At 39.3% G+C, this 17,296-nt stretch overlaps 1 protein-coding gene across 1 annotated transcript; it reads right to left on the bottom strand.

Moving 5' to 3' along the window:
• Positions 1-781: 781 nt before the first annotated feature.
• CDR1 (cerebellar degeneration related protein 1) lies at positions 782-16,734 on the bottom strand. Its single transcript, XM_039218511.1, is given in 6 exon segments — positions 782-899; positions 999-1,057; positions 1,059-1,331; positions 1,333-1,563; positions 14,121-14,308; positions 16,635-16,734. Coding segments are annotated over 6 exon segments (969 nt in total).
• Between the last annotated feature and the right edge of the window lie 562 nt (positions 16,735-17,296).

The raw sequence follows: 17,296 nt of genomic DNA, 5'->3' as shown, positions 1-17,296 counted from the left end.
TCCAATGGTTATGTGTTCCAACATCCCCAATATCTGGATGACTTGGTCTTTTAACATCCTGAAATATTAATGTCCAAGTCTCTTAGTGTCTAGCACTACCAACGTCCTTGACTTCCAGCATCATGAAGATTACAGCTTCCAAATTCTATGTCTAAACATGAATGTGTCAACATCCAGGTTTCCAATGTCTCCCAATATCCAGAGCTTCTGATTTTAGGATTTCTAAACGTCTAGATCTTCCATTGTCTATATTTTCTAATGTTTAAGGCTCCCAGGGTACAGGACTGACAATGCTTCCAAGTATTCAGGGCTTCCAATTCCAAACATTTAGGGTCTCCAAAGTCTCCAACGTCCAGAATAAGCAATGTCCACAAAATCTAAGGCTTCCAGTGTCTCCAATATCCTGTGCTTCCAATGTCTCCAATGTCCAGGGTTTCCAATGGCGCCAGTGTCAAGGTCTTCCAACAACTCCAGGTCTTCCAGCAACTCCAAGTCTTCCAACAACATCAAGATCTTCCAGCTAATCCTAGTCTTCCGGAGAATTCACGTCTTCCAGATAATCCATGTCTTCCAGTAATTAGAGGTCTTCCATAAAACTCATATCTTCCAGGAAAATCCATGTCTTCCAGAAAATCCACGTCTTCCAATGGTTTCAAGGTCTTCCAGACAATCTACGTCTTCCAGCAATTTCAAGATCTTCCAGCCAATCCAAGTCTTCCAGAAAAAAACTATGTCTTCCACTAAATCCAAGTCTTCCACTAAATCCAAGTCTTCCAGCTAACTATGTCTTCCAGGAAATCCAGGTCTTCCAGCCAACCGATGTCTTCCAGAAAGAAATCCAGGTCTTCCACTCAGTCCATGTCTTCCAGAAAAATCTACGTCTTCCACCAAATCCATATCTTCCGGAAAAATCCAGATCTTCCAACCAATCCATGTCTTCCGCGAAATCCAGTCTTCCAGTCAATCGCCGTCTTCCAAACAAAATGTATGTCTTCCACTAAAGAAATCCAGGTCTTCCAATAAAGCCACGTCTTCCAGAAAATTTATGTCTTCCACTAAATCCAGGCCTTCCAACAAATATACGTCTTCCTAGAGATCCACGTCTTCCAGAAAAAAATCCATGTCTTCCAGTAACCTCCAGGTCTTCCAGCGAATCTATGTCTTCCAAATGATCCAGGTCTTCCGGACAACTCGGGTCTTCCTGAAAATCCACGTCTTCCAGAAAAGCCATGTCTTCCAGGAAATCCACGTCTTCCAATGACCTCCAGGTCTTCCAGAAAATCCAAGTCTTCCATCAAATCCATGGCTTCCAGAAAATCCACATCTTCCAGCAAATACCTTGTCTTCCAACAAAGCTGTGTCTTCCATCAAATTCATGTCTTCCAGCCTACCCATGTCTTCCAAAAAATTTATGTCTTCCAGAAAATCCTTGTCTTCCTACATCTCCAGGGCTTCCAGCATCTCCAGGGCTTCCAGCATCTGCTCGTCTTCCAGCAACTCCACGTCTTCCAGGATCTTCACGGCGTCTTCCAGCATCTCCACGTCTTCCGACAACCACCCAGTCTTCCAACAGGGGGCTCAATATCCACGTCTTCCAACGTCTCCAGAGTGCCGGTCTTCTATCATTGGGTCTTCCAGTGTCTACAATATCCAGGTATTCTCACACGTTCCATAGTTCAGGTCTTCCAATCTTTCCTCGGGTCCAGACCTTTTGAAAATTAGTCTTCCCAAGTCCAAGCCTTTCTGTGTGTCCAGATCTTTCTACAGACAGGTCTTCCAACACAAGTAATCCTTCTTTCGGTAGAATTAGCCTCAAAAAATTTAATAAGGCATTCCTTCTTACAGACCAGATTTTATGGATCAACTGTATTGCAGCTTACTAGTGTTTTCTGCTATTAGGAAATATGTATTTATGCTTAAAAACTTTTAAAGGTAGTATTCACACAACAGCTTCTGTAAAATAAACACACTGATTGGATTGCTGTGAGAAATGTTGCTACTTTCCTAATACTTATAGTTTTTATATAGTAAACTATGTTTAGGTGCAAGTGAAATTCTTATTTAATGAAAAAAACATCCTGTTTAGAGACTGTTTATTAGAGTTAACATACAGTGTATTTATCCATTTCTTTCAACACCAATTTTTGTTTGGTCTTATGTGACCAATTAATAATAATAATAATAATAATAACAACAACACTTAACATAGCATTTGCTATGTCCAGGCACTGTTCTAAGGTCGTAACATGCATTAACTCATTTAATCTTCACAAGAACCCATTGAGGTAGGTGCTATCATCTCCATTTTACAGATGAGGAAACTGACACACAGAAGTGAAGTAACTTGTCCAAAGGATACAACTAATAAATGAAGTGAGAGATCTGGGATTTGAATTCAGCTAGCTTGTGACCAGAGCCCATGATCCCAACCACTATGCTATAATATTTTCTGCTGAAAGTCAAGATAAGAATTATGGGATCCAAAGTGTGATTGCTCCCATTTTATGTGCAGACTATTATCAGATTTTATGTACCAATGGTCTCACTTTATCCTGTCGCTACCAGAACCTATTTGTATTCACAGATCCCATTCCTCAACTATTTACTATTATTCCCTTGCCCATGTGTATGGATCTAGGCACAAACACTTCCTGATACCATTTTCAATTTGGGCAGAAATAATATAAGGAAGCACTGAGTTCAAGGTCCATTTGCTTTAGAATCACGTTCATAACTCCATGCTGTGAGTCCTGGTGCTTGGAATTTGACTCTCCCATCAACTTCAATCTCTTATCACTGACCATTCTCCAGTTTTCGCCTTGCCATTAGTTTGTTTCTGACCTCCAGGATTTACCTGTTTCTTCACATGTCATTGGCCTCCTGGAATCCTGACCACTGCCTTGTGTTCAACTAATGGGGGCTGCAACTCCCTAACCCTCAGCATGCTGATCTAGAGTCAAGTCAATCCAAGTCTCACCTCCTAACAGGTGCTTCCAGCAATATTGCTACCATGCCCCTGGATGGCATGATAAGCACTAAAGCTACATACTGAAATTATGGTTAGTCAAGGGATCTCTAAGGATCTAGAATCATCTACATGGTAATACAAGTGAATAATAATTATTATTATTAAAATTGAAATACCTTCCAAATGTCTAATGATTTATTTTGCAAAGTGCTATCATTTCATCCATCATCGATCTATTCATTCATTCAACAAATGTTTATTGAGCGCCGACTGTATGCCAGGAATATTTTAATGGAACTTAAAATCACCTAGGGGAAACTGACAATGTACAAATAATCGAACAATTATTTATCAGTGTTGCAAGACTGTGAAGGCAAAGTAAGTATAGGATGCTGTGAGAGTCTGGAAAGTTAAGGAAAGCATTCCTGAGGAGGTAACATTTATGGTGATTGAAGGATCTATTTTTCTCATTTGGTTACTAAGATGGATGTTTTTATATCAGTTTTGCCTAATCAGATTAAACAGCAAGTACTAAAGATGGGCATGGCATCTGTGTATTTTGACTTCTTTTTTCTACTACTCCATGCTGCCTTAAAATGTATACGAAGTATAGTTTTGGCAATATATATCAAGGGATAGAAAAATGTTGGTACTCCTGGACTTCCTATTTTCACTTCAGTGAATCTTTTCAAGGAAATCATCTAAAATGTGGATAATTCATGCACAAAGATGTTCTTCACATAGTATTTGGCATAGTGAAAACCAGAAAACCTAGGGGTCTAACTTTAAGGGCATGATTAAGTAAATGTGCTATTTCTGTGTGATGGAATATTCTTTCATTAAGATATTTATGGTATGTTGATATTATATAATGTTAAGTGAAAAATCAGCATACAAGATTATATAAAGTGTGATTGCAATTATCTTAAGTATATATAATCAAAGACAAACGACTAGAAATAAACACATTGGAGATTGTGAACTAATTATCTCTAGGTGGGTATGTTTATGTGTGATTTGTGTGTACTTCTTGGTGTTCTTTTTTTTCCTCCCAAAGCTCTTACAGTGTGAAAGTATTTTATATTCAGGAAAAATATTTAAGTGATTGTGCATAAAAGTTCATTATTTATTCAGCTTATTATACATGTAATCAAGTTTTACTGTTGAAAACACTTCAAAATAAAAGCAAGCAAAGTGAAAAAAAACCTAAGATCTCAAATAAACTCAATACTTAGAGATAATAGCTATAAGGTTTTGGGTGTATGGTTTTCCACCTTCTTTTACAGGTATATTTATTTTCTTTTCCAAAATGGAATCAAACTGATATTTAACCCACTCTTTCCCCCTTAACAATAAATTCTAAACATCTTGCCAGGTCAGTGACTGTGAGTCTACGTTCTAATTTTAAGACGTAACTTGTTTCCTTTACCTCCTATTGGTGGGCATTCGGTTCTTTCCAGTTGTTTTGCATTCTAAAAACTGCTGTAATGGGCACATACGCTGCACAAACTGTGTCGTCCTCCATGGTGGTCCTGTACGTGATGGTGTGCAAATTTGTTCAGGGATCACTTAGGACAAATTCTTAAAGGAGAGTTGCTGAGTCGAGGACAAGTACATCATGATGTTTATCAGGGCCAAAAACGCATAAGCAGTCAGGATGTCCAAGAATCAAAGGTAACTAAATAAAATTATATGGTAACTCTATGATGGAGTACTATGCAACCATTTAAGTTTCTACCACAGGGGTGCCTGGGTGGCTCCGTGGGTTAAGTGTCTGACTTCAGCTCAGGTCATGATCTTGCAGTCCATGAGTTCAAGCCCCGCATCAGGCTCCGTGTTGCCAGCTCAGAGGCTGAAGCCTGCTTCGGATTCTGTGTCTCCCTCTCTCTCTGCCCATCCCCCACTCATGCTCTGTCTCTCTCTCTCAAAAATAAATAAACATTAAAAACAAGCCAAAAATTTTTTTAAAAGTTTCTACCACAGAAGAATATTCACTGAAAGAGGAATATGCTCACAAGATCTCATTAGTGAGAAGAACAGGTCATATGAAAGTATGTATAATAGCCAAATTTTTAGAAAGGAAACTATATAAATGTCCTCAGAAAAATGACCAGAAGAATATACACTACTATGGTAGTAGTAAAATTCCCAAAAGGAAAATGTATAAATTGTGGTATATTTACACAGTGCAATATTATACAGCAATGAAATGAATGAACCACTGCTGAACATAATAATATGGGTATATTGTACTTCTATATTGTACTTCTTAACTTCAGTTAAGGTCTCAAGTCCCGGAAGAGCACATTTAATAGGATGTCTTTCCTATATTATTCAAAAGCAAGTGAAACTAAACACTGTGTTATTTAGGTACACATATATATCTGGGATTAAAAATATTTTATTAAAAAGCAAAGGAGAATCAATAAAAACTTTGGGATAATGGTCAATGGGACTAAGGAAATGGGCTGGAATATGAGAGGATCATAGAAGTGGATCGAAGTTATCATCCGTAGTCTAGTACTCAGGTTCAGTGGGTGGGTGGGTGTTCATTATATAATTAAAAGCATACCATTGACTTTAATAATTGTATGATTATCATGACAATTAAATCAAATAAGGTAATGGATAAAAATAAGAGTGGGCCATGCATAGATCAATGAGAGTGTGCGTGGATTACTCATAATACAATTTGGTGAATTCAACTTGCACGGTATTAAGCAGTTATACCTGGGTGATTGGAACACATGGGCCCTTTATTCTTGCAGCTCTTTATTCTCTAAATTTTCTATAGGGAAAATACAATATAACATTAATTGAAAGACAAGCCCCAAATTACATAGAGGAGGATCTCAGATATGTGAAACGTGCATACCAGGGACTGAAAAAGTGTTGACTGGTTAATGACAATTGCCTTTGTCTAGTGACCTTTCACATCATTTTTTTCTGTTTTATTACAGTTGTCTTTTTAGTCCAAATGTTATGGAGTGACCTTATTTTTGTTGTTGTTACAAAAGTAATATACGCTCAGTGTAAAAATAAAAAGTGCAGGAGTATATAAGTACTCCCTCAGTTTCACTGTCCAGAGATAGCTTCCAAGTACTTTTTCTCTCTCTGTGCATGGGTTCTTGGTGTTTCACAAAATGAATTCATACTATACATATTATTCTATAACTTGCCCTTCCCAGCCCCGCTCAGTAGAAAGTCATTAAAAAAAATTTTTTTAATGTTTATTTATTTTTGAGAGAGAGAGAGAGAGAGAGAGGGTGAGCAGGGGAGGAGGAGGGGCAGAGAGAGGGCGACGTAGAATTAGAAGAGGGCTCCAGGCTCCATGCGGTCATGAACAATGACCTGAGCCGAAGTCGTTCGCTCAACCAACTGAGCCACCCAGGCGCCCCCCAAAAAGTCACTTTGTTGTAATAGCCGGTAGAATTCCATAGTAAGGTGTACTGCATAATTTATTCAACTACTCCCACATGATACATCTTGAGGTTGTTAGCAATTGTTGTTTGTTTGTTTGTTTGTTTTTACTATTACTGATAATGCTATAAAAGCATTGTTTTTAATCTATCTTTTGCACATTTACAAGTATTTTTACAGGCCGGTACCTTAAAAGTATAACGGCTAGATCAAAGGGTATGAGCTAACTTGCTGTCCCAGCATGCCGGACCCTGTCATTCTTTTTAATTTCTGTCAGCATTTTGGATGAAAACTCCAATCTCATTCCATTATTTTCCCCTGATCCCTAGTAAGGTTAAGCACCTTTTAATATTTTTATTAGCAGTTTGTATTTCTTCTGTTGCAGATTGCTTGTTTATATCCTTTGCCTTGTTTTTCTCTTGAGTCATTTGTCTTTTTTCCTTGTTGATTTACAGGAGGCCTCTGGACATCAGAGCTGGTATCATTTTGTCTGCTGTATACCACAAATGTCTGTCATTTGTCTTTTTAAATGCTTATTTATGGTGGTATTGCCTTAGCGATTTAATTATAGAAATGGGCAAACATATTAATCTTTCTTTTATAGTTTCTTGGTTTTGTCTCATACTTAGGTAGGTGTCTGTATCTCAACATTATAAAAGTATGCTCTTATGTTTTCTTCTAATATGTTATATATTGTTTATTATGTGGTGTCTTAATCCATATGTCCATATGGAACTGGTTTTGTGTGTGTGTGTGGTGGGAAGTAAGGGACCTATGTTTATGTTGTCCTAAGTTATTTACAGAATTACACTTGCACTAATTTGGAATTCTTTTGTTTTAGTCATGAAGTATATGGGTATATTTATGCTTCTTTTCTGTTCAGTTTTGTCTTTTCCTGAGCTAGTACCTCTCTGCTTTAACTAAAGCTCTTCCTCCTCCATAATTCTCTTATTTTTCAGAATTTACTCAGCTATTCTTGTACAGTTTGGTTTTTTCAGATGAAATTTAGAATCAACTCATCAACTCCTGTTTAAAAAAAAAAATCCCTTGAATTTCCTGAGACCTACTGAGTAATGTGTTGAGAACTGATATCTTTATGATACAGGGTTTTGCATTTATCCCGTATCCAGGCATCATATTAAACTCTGTTCTTAGCTCTATGTTATTTTTCCAGTTAATTATTTTGAATTCCTACGTATGCGAGCATGTCAGTTGCAAACAATGGAACATTTGTCTTTGCTAATGTTTGTATCTATTTTTTTTTTCCTTCTACAACATTGATAAAGATGTTATGCCTCCAGGACAATGCAGATTTATGTTGATTAATAAAGGGCAAGCGTGCTTCTCTTGTTTTTGACCTTAACACCAATACCTTTCTTCACTGCAAAATATGATGATTGCCATTGTTTGTGATAGATAACCTTCTTCCAGTTATGGAAATACCCTTGTAGTCTTGATTCCTGATTGACTTCTAGTTCTGTCAGGAACAGACATAGAATGGTAGAGATGTCTTTTCCGGCATCCGCCAGGGCGATAATACGGTTGTTCTGTTTAATCCATGAAGGTAGTTAATTACACTAACAGGCTTCCTAATGTTGAGCTGTTCTTGCATTCTTGGAATCAAAGTGACTTAGTAGTGGTGTCTTGGCTCCATCAGCATTTGATTTCGGATATAAAGCTCTATACTAACAGGTCCCCACAGCGCCGCCTCCTCACCCTTTTCACATCTTGGCACATTGTGGTCAATGGACACGATTGCTCAGGGAAGAGGCAGTTGGCCTCTGAGTCTCTGCCCGTTTGCCCTCCGGGCCTGAGAAGGTAAATTACACATCCAACCCCATCCACGGGACACCAGTGTGCCACGGCACGTTTGTTGGGAAATTCGTTTATTGTGTTCCTTCATGTGATGTCCTTTTCCTGATTTAATACCATGATTGTGTATATTTGTGAGTGAACTGGAATTCTTTTTCTTATTTTACAGTCTGCCTTAGACACAAGCTGTTCCCTTGAAAAGTTGTTAATACCCATAAACCCATTTCGTCCTGGTGTTTATTTGGGAAGAGGGAGGGTAGAAATGTAAATCTGTTTCTTCCTTATGTGTGTGAATTTTTAGTTTTAAGTGTTCATTTATAATTTTAATGGAAGTATAATTAACATACAGTTTATATTAGTTTCAGGTGGACAATAGAAGGATTCAACAATTCTATACATTTCTCAGTGCTCATTGAGATAAGTGTACTCTTAATTTCCTTTATCTGTTTCACCCATCCCCCCACCTACTTCCTTTCTGGCAACGGGTCCTTCTCTGTATTTTGAAGCCTGTTTTCTGCTCTGATGATCAATGTATGCAAGTTTTCCACCTCTCCTTGGGGCAATTTGTAAAACTTTCTCATTTCATTTAGACTTTCAAATGTATTGATTAGAAGTTGTACGCATCTTCCAACGTGTCTTGATTTGCACATATGTTGGCAATATCCTTCCTTTTTTCTTTCACTTAATAGGACTGTTTATGGATTTGTGTGTTTTATTTTCAGATTAACTATTTTTAAAAGTTTTTTTCCTTACATCACTTTCTGCTTTTGTTAATACTTCTTTCTACGTTCCTTGGTTCTGTTTGGTCTCTTTCTAGATCAATTAGGTGAATGCTTAGTTTATTTTTCAGTCTTTCTTATTTTCTGCTTAATGCATTTAAATGAGAAATTTTCCTTTGGATACGTGTTTGACTGTGCCTCAGTAGGTTCCATAATCCTTTTTTCCTTTCTTTTTTTTTTTTTTCTTTTTGGTCACTTCATCTGTAGTTCGTTTTGTTTTCCTTTTTAACCCAAGAGTTGTTGAGTATTTATCTATTTCAGCGTGGTTAGATTTTCGTTGACATTTTGTTTTTCTACCCTTTTCCCCCCTCTTACTACTCCTGCTGTTTTATGGATGGAGAATGTTTCCTGCGTGGATTATACGTTTTGGAACTTTTTTGTGTCCTAATGTAATAAACTTTTATAAATATTCCATGGGCAGTTGAAGCAAATGTATGTTTTCTTTTTGTTTGGGTAATATGATATCATATTTCTACATATTAAATTGAATTGTTACTCAGATTTTCCCTTTTTATGTGCTCGATCTAAATTCTTGATGAAAGTATGTAAAATCTATTTATTTTATCATAGTCTCCTATTTCTAGTGTTTTCTGCTTTACGTATTTGAAATTCATTTTCAGTGCATGAAGTTTCATGATTCTATTTGTTGGATTGTGTTAATTCACAACATAAAGGTGCCTTCTTTGACCCATTTGATGCTTTTTGCCGTGATGGTTTTTTGCCACCTTTACTTGAGTTTTGGTAGCATCTGTCCTGTGTATCTTTATCCACTTCAGTATTTGAAGTTTTTCTGTGTTGTTTTGTTTTAGGTGTGTCTTTATCTTTTCAAAACGGTACGTGGTCAATTTCTTTTTTACTCCATCTGGAATGTTTACCTTTTAATTCATAATTAAAACTTTCACATTTATTACAATTCTGTAACATTTATTGACAATTCTGTCATTATTTTCATTTGTGTTCTTTTTGCTGGATTTGTCAAGATGTATGTCCTTTCCTATAGGAAAATATTTGAAATATCACTTCTAATAGTGGTTGCATACATACATATACGTATATATACATGTATTTTTTACCTTCTGTACTTTTGTATCATTAAAACTCAAACTTTTAAAACTTTTAAACTTTTTTAAACTTTTAAGGTGAGCACAGAATACCTTTGTAATGAAACAATAAAGCAAAACCATCTGCTTTTAAGTGTGCCTAGAATTTATTTGTTTATTCCTTACCCGTCTCCTGCTCCTTGCTCATGCTCTCATCATGGAGATCACATATCCTTCCACTGACCTCACAGTCCCTTATTACTCCTGTCCATCCTGTTTATTGCTGCCAGATTATCGCCTTAAAATACCATTTCCTTCATAGAACTCGATTCCTACTTAAAGCTGAACCTCTGCACCCGACACCCTAGTCCTCCAGGACACCCCACGGAGCCATTCCTGTTCTCCACGTGCCTGGGGACCTACTCTAGTCACACTGCTTCCCTCGCCCCCTCATTTGTCAGCATTGGTTCCTTCCTTTGCTTTTGGTTATTTTGTTCTCTACGTTCCCCCTATATTTTCGGACTCCTGCCCAACCACACAGAGTCTAGATAACCTGTCTTAGAAGATAAGTTATTCCTCTGTCCTACTAGTTTTCCATTATGGGAAGACACATGTCTTCAGGGAGCAGGAACATTCTGGTCACAAAACTGTGAGACGAGACTTCATTTTTGACCATGATGCCTTAAAGCGTTTGATGTTTATTGGAAAGGGACATTTGGAATCCGACATGGCAATGAGAAAGCATGAAATCTGGCCATTTGTAGCAACGTGGATGGAACTCGAGGGTGTTATGCTGAGCGAAATAAGTCAGACAAAGAAAGACAGATACCATATGCTTCCACTTATAGGAGGATTAGGAGAAACTTAACAGAGGACCATGGGGGAGAAGAAGGGGAAAAAATGGGGTGAGGGAGGGAGGCAAACCATGAGAGACTCTTGAATACTGAGAACAAACTGAGGGCTGATGGATGTGGGGGGGAGGGGGGCGATGGGCATGGAGGAGGGCATTTGTGGGGATGAGCACAGGGTGTTATATGGAAACCAACTTGACAATAAACTGTATTTTAAAAAAAAGAAAGAAAAAAAAGAAAAAATTCAAATCTGACAAAGAAAACTAAATATCTCCAGAACGTTGTATAATTAAATTCAACACCCCAACATCTATATTATTTAAAAGTTTAGAATACTGAAAAAAAGAAAGAAAAGGGACATTTGGACCGTGTCCTAAAATGAATTAACTTTGAGACGGTTATTAACCCCTCACCCCAAACCAAAGGTTTCTTCACACTCTTTCCTTAACCATGACGCTGGTCAATACCACCTCAGTTCAAACCTTTCCTCAGTTTCTGAATCGTCTCTAGCAGAGGTTAGTCAATATTCTATTTCCTTGAGAATTGTTTGGGGCCTATCAGAATTTAGTCGGTGACCTTGAGCTCCTCTGGAAGTTTCCATCAGCTGCTCTAGGCCTGATGCCTTAACAGAGCCTGGGCTTGCATTTCAGCCAGTGTGACCCTTCGTAGCCTAGAATGGAAGCTAAGAATCCGATGCAAGAACGCTAAGCACTGAGGACACATATCTTCTTCTCAATGCCAAGAAGTAATCCGTTCTCTATGACACCTCCTACCCCAACAAGAGAAGGTGTTTAGCATACATTTTACTTGTATTTCCCCTACCATTGCTCCCAGGTAACTCTGCTGCAAGCAATATTTCCCTCCTGAGATGGAGTTTTGGTGGATCAATAAAGCTGAATTCTTGACGAACCTCTGCCCCTTGTCAAGGCTTCAAAATATTTTTGGTTGCTACGCTATGCCTATGTTTCTATTTTTAGGACCGTAATGTAATAGTTAATTTCATAAGCACATTACCAGTAATTATGGAGACAGTATGTTTTTCTGGTTTCATGAGTGGCACCAAGTCGTCTCCCTTCCTGTGTGCATTTCTTCTTTTTACTGAATAAAACATGATTTCCCCTCCTCAAGTGTGGAATAAAGGTTTCTTCCTATCTCAGCACAGCTTCTCTTGCACATGTAGGATCCCTGGGAAGAGGTAGCTGCATTTAGACATGGGTGTTACGTCATTCGGGAAAAAACTCATCACAACACGTGCCTCTATTTTGAGCCACATTCAGCCTCCAAAAGGTTCTGGCCTCATCAGCAATGTGAAAAATAAGGGTGAACCCAGATGCTCATGCAGTATCTGTCCCCAAGTTCCGAGTAGGTGAGAAAACTCACAGGTCTGATTTAACATCCAGACTCAGGCGGTACCGATAGTTTGTCTGAGGATGGGAGGCACTTATGCGTTTTACACGACTCGTATCTTACTCACCTCACCTTGTGCCTTTGAGCACCAGCACAGACATTTGGCCTTTCACAGACTCTACTGCTTCTAGGGAACCATAATCACTTTTTCAAAACTTTAGAACAGCTTTATTGAGGTACAAGTGACATACAACTGCACATATTTGAAGTGTACGGTTTTTTGATATGTTTTGACATAATCATCTTTTGAAAAAAATTTTACCATTTTTTCGGGAGAGAGAGAGAGAGAGCATGAGCAGTGGAGGGGCAGAGAGAGAGAGGGAGTCACAGAATCCAAAGCAGCCTCCAGGCTCTGAGCTGTCAGCACAGAGCCCGACACAGGGCTCGAACTCACAAACCATGAGATCATGACCTGAGCCGAAGTCTGACGCTTAACAGACTGAGCCACCCAGGTGCCCCGACTTAATCATCCTTTTAATGTTCACATTTTCATGGACCAGTAGGAATGATTTTATGCCGACTCCTATGTCACAACCCAGGCGGTGTCCTCCCCAAAGCATAATGTTCCAGGCTGATTTTAAAGTATGCTACTGTATAAGGACCCCAGTTTCTTTGCAGGGAGAAATTGAGAGAGCCATGAAACCATACCCTGTGTTCAAATTCCAGCATTGTTAGCCTCCCAATTTAGCAACCTTCAGTTTTTTTCTATTAGCATATATTTCTTAAAATGGCTGCAAATTGTACAGCTCCAGCCAACCTCCATCACTATTCCTCAAAGCCCAGCTATCTGCAAAGAAAACTGTCCATCCAGGGAATTCAAAAGTGCAGGACGTAACATAGTTCAAATAGAATATTGGGACATTATCTCAAAATTATTCTTAATGCTTTATTTTTATGGAAGCTAGCGTTTTCTTTCTATCGTTGAGGATAACTTTAATGTTGAATCCCAGTTTGTTAAAGACCTTGAGAAGAATACAGATATTTATTATCTTAGTGCTATACCTGTTTACCTTTGGAAATAGCAATTAAGACTATCAGAAAGTGTAGCCAATGTCAAAAATTGTCAGACTTAAATTTTTATTCGGGAAGTTCAGGTGGGTTTATTTCTGTACACATATATAATCCATACTTAGTTTACCATAAGCACCAACACAAAACACCAGAAAACTAAGATAACAAACTTCAATTGCAGTTTTATGTTCAAGTTACACTTACTTACTATTCTTTTTCTCACTCGCTCTCCCACTCATCCAGGCACTGACATTATTTGCATGTTTGCTTATTTAAAAAAGCCATTTAAAGTTTTAAATCAAAGATCAACATGGATTAAGATGGCCCATCTCTGTCCGACCAATTTTGAATTTCGTGGCAATTTGGTGATGGCACAGAAAAGATCCACAGAGTCACTTTCTTCCAGGTTACTTTGTTGATAGGGCCTGTGCTGCTTCCCTCTTGGGGTATAACAAGCCACTTCAAATTCACTGGCCTGAGTCAATAACCTTTCATTTTTGCGAGCCTATGAGTTAGCTGGGAGCGAACTTCTCATTTTTTTGCTAGACTCACTAATGTGTCTACGGTTGGCTGTGGGTAATTAGAAAGCTCTGTTGATCTTGGCAGGACTCGGTCACATGTTTGGAGCTTTGCTGGGATAAGCAGGTTCCCAATCACATGGTCTTTCGTCTTCCATCAGACTAGCCTGGGCACTTTCTCATGGCGTGGTGGAGTTCCAAGAGGGAGAGTGGATGTGTGCAAAGCCTCTCAAGGCCTATCCATGTGGATCCAAGACGTGGGGTGGCAGAGGGGGGGGACCCTTCACCCTTTAATGCGAAGAGTGCAAAATTACATTGCAGCAGGTATGGAGATCGGGAATCCATTCATGGTGGCCATCGCGTGGGTCACGTGCACAGCCGTGCTGCTCTTGACGGTGCCCGCTCACATGTCTGGGGGACACTAGCACTACAGAAGGTTTAGAAGGGACCGTGCTCTTGTGGCCTAGAGATGGAGCTGGCACATTGTTATTTCCGCCGCGTTCTGTTGGCCAGAGTGATAGGGTGCTAAAGAATGAAGGTGTCACTCCAAAGTCTTATGTTGAAACCCCATCCCCAGCGTGAGGGTGTTTGGAGGTGGGGCCTTTGGGAGGTGATTAGGTCATGAGGGTGGAGCCCTCGTGAAGGAATGTTTCCTTTCCAGAGACTATCTTCAAATAGTCTCTGAGTTACTGAGAATTGTCTCTGCTCTCATGTGACCAAGTGGGTAAAATGCTCATCTCCCCTGCAAAACCAGCAAAAACAATGAATAACCACCTAGATGACAATGAGAAGAGCTCTGAGAGAGCCCCAGTGTACACAAGAGAAGTATAATAAAGAAGCGGAAAACGAGGAAGAAAACAACTACAAGACAAACAAAACAATGAACAAAATGGCAACAGTAAGTTCTCACTTCTCAATACTTTGAATGTAAATGCATTAAAGTTACCAATTAAAAGGCGTAGAATGGATAAATAAACATGCTCTAGTGATTGCTATCTGCAAGAGAGACTGTATTTATTTATTTTTATTTTTTAGAGGGATAGGGAGCACAAGTGTGGGAGAGGGTCGGAGGGGAAGAGAGAGAGAGAATCCCAAGTAGGCTCCATGCTCAGCACAGAGCCTGACATGGGGCTCCATCCCATGACTCTGCAATCATGACCTGAGTCAAAACCAAGAGTCGGATGCCCAACTGACTGAGCCATCCAGGTGCCCTCGACAAATTTTTAAAATATCCATTTGGGGTCACCTGGGTGGCTCAGTCGTTTAAGCCTCCGATTTCAGCTCAGGTCATGATCTCATGGTTCGTGAGTTCGATGCCTGCATCAGGCTCTGTGCTGACGACTCAGAGCCTGGAGCTTGCTTCGGATTCTGTGTCTCCTTCTCTCTTAGCTCCTCCTCTGCCCCCCCACTCTCTCTCTCTCTCTCAAAAATTAACAATAAAAAATAGATAAAATATCCATTTGATTCTTCTTAAAAAGCTACATTTCTGATAGTCTATATTCCTTTTTTTAAAATAGTTTATTGTCAAGTTGGTTTCCGTATGACACCCAGCAAATATACGTGTTTAAATAAACATGTTTTCAAACTTATTTTTATAAAAAAATAAGTATATATTCCAAGACAAAAAAAATAGAGTGGCACTGTCTTACGTTTTTGTGAACATATTTGTAAAAACTTGTAACTAAGACAGACTCACGTTAGAATTAAACATACGCTGGCTAAGGGAAAAAGACCTTTCATGCAAATGGTAACCATGAGAAAGCAGAGGTGGCTAGATTTATATTAGACAACATAGACTTTAAGTCCCAAATGGTCCCTAGAGACAAAGAAGGTCATTATATAATGATAGAAGTGTCAATTCAAAAGGAAGACAATTATAAATATATACATACCCAATGTCAGAGCACCTAAATTAATTAATTGATTGATTGATTAGTTATTCACATAAATATACAAAACAGACCTGAAGGCAGGAATTGACAGCAATAATAATAGTAAGAGACTTCAATGCCCACACTTACAAAATCCAGACACGCTGCAAGATATGTGGCCCTTTGTACAATTTACCACACTCCTCCTCTCACTTCAGCCCCTCCCCCTCTCCCCTTCATCAGGTACTCTACTCCAGGCAAACCAACCTCCTTCCCTCTCCTCAGAAATGGCAGACATGGTCTCACCCCAGGACCTTTGCATATGCTGATCTCGCCTGAAATGTCCTTCCATCAGACATCCACATAGCTAGTTCCTTTGGCTCCTTCAGGCTGGTGGGTTGGCAGTTTGGCCTGGACCCAGCTGGGCAATTATTCTGTTCCTGGCTGAGATCCCTCATGTGTCTGTGATGATCTGGTAGGCCAGCGGGGTGCTAGGAAGGCTTCGGCTGTAATAGCTTGGGTCTGCTCTGCATCACTTCTCACCCACCAGCAAACAAGACACGGCTTGTTCACATAGTAATCATAGGGATGCTTCCATGCAAATGTAGAACCACCGTCAAGGGCCTCTAGAGTCTTAGCTTGGAACTAACACAGTGTTAGTTGGCCAAAGTGAGTCAGAAGGCCACATTATCAGACTCAAGAGGTGAGGAAATAGATTCCCCGTAACGGGAGGAGCTTCAAAGTCACGTGACAAAGGGGCAGGAATACGGGGAGAGGACTAACTGTAGCCATTCTGGCAAGCAATACACCATAATGTGCCCTTTTCAGTATTTTTCTTCAAAGCAATAGTCTCCAGCTTAAAGGAGTGTATCTTTCGTTACTCCCGCGATTACGTTTGCCATCTCTCCTTTCCCCTCTTTACCATTTGGAAGTTCTATCAGACAGACATTGACTCACCTTTATCTGTTCTCCATACTTCACAACGTTTCTTTCCGAGCTTTGCTCTCTCCCCCGACCCCCATCCCCAGCACAACCTGAAAGTGAACTTGAATGTCATCGTCCGGCCATCTAATTTGTTTTCCTGCTGGGTTCCTTCTGCTACTTAGACGGTCGTTTGAGGGAATGTTTTCTTTTGTAATCAGGCAATTATATTTATAAGGTTCACAAACTGTTTTCTTTACAATCACACCTTTTTTTTTTCCTCACAGTAGCTTGTTCTATCCCTTCATGGATACAAATCCTTTTTTTTTTTTTTTTTTGATTCAAGTTTTATTTAAATTCCAGTTTGTTAACGTACAGCATAATATTGGTTTCAGGTGTAGAATCTAGCGATTCATTGCTTACATACAACACCTGGTGCTCATGACATGTGCCGTCCTTAATGCCCATCCCCCACACACCCTGCCCACCTCCCCTCCGGCAACGCTCAGTTTGTTCCCTACACTTACAAGTCTGTTTTATGATTTGCCTCTTTTTTCCCCCTATGTTCAGTTGTTTTCTTTTTTTAAATGTTTATTGATTTTAGAGAGAGAGTGAGAGAGAGGGCAGGGGAGGGGCAGAGAGAGAGGGAGACCCTGGATACAAAGCAGGCTCCAGGCTCCGAGCTGTCAGCACGGAGC

Source organism: Hyaena hyaena, unplaced genomic scaffold, assembly GCF_003009895.1.
Source record: "Hyaena hyaena isolate Hyena2069 unplaced genomic scaffold, ASM300989v1 scaffold_765, whole genome shotgun sequence".
NCBI lineage: Eukaryota > Metazoa > Chordata > Mammalia > Carnivora > Hyaenidae > Hyaena > Hyaena hyaena.
The sequence above is the reverse complement of the archived record's forward strand: the minus strand, read 5'-3'. Positions and strand labels throughout refer to the sequence as shown.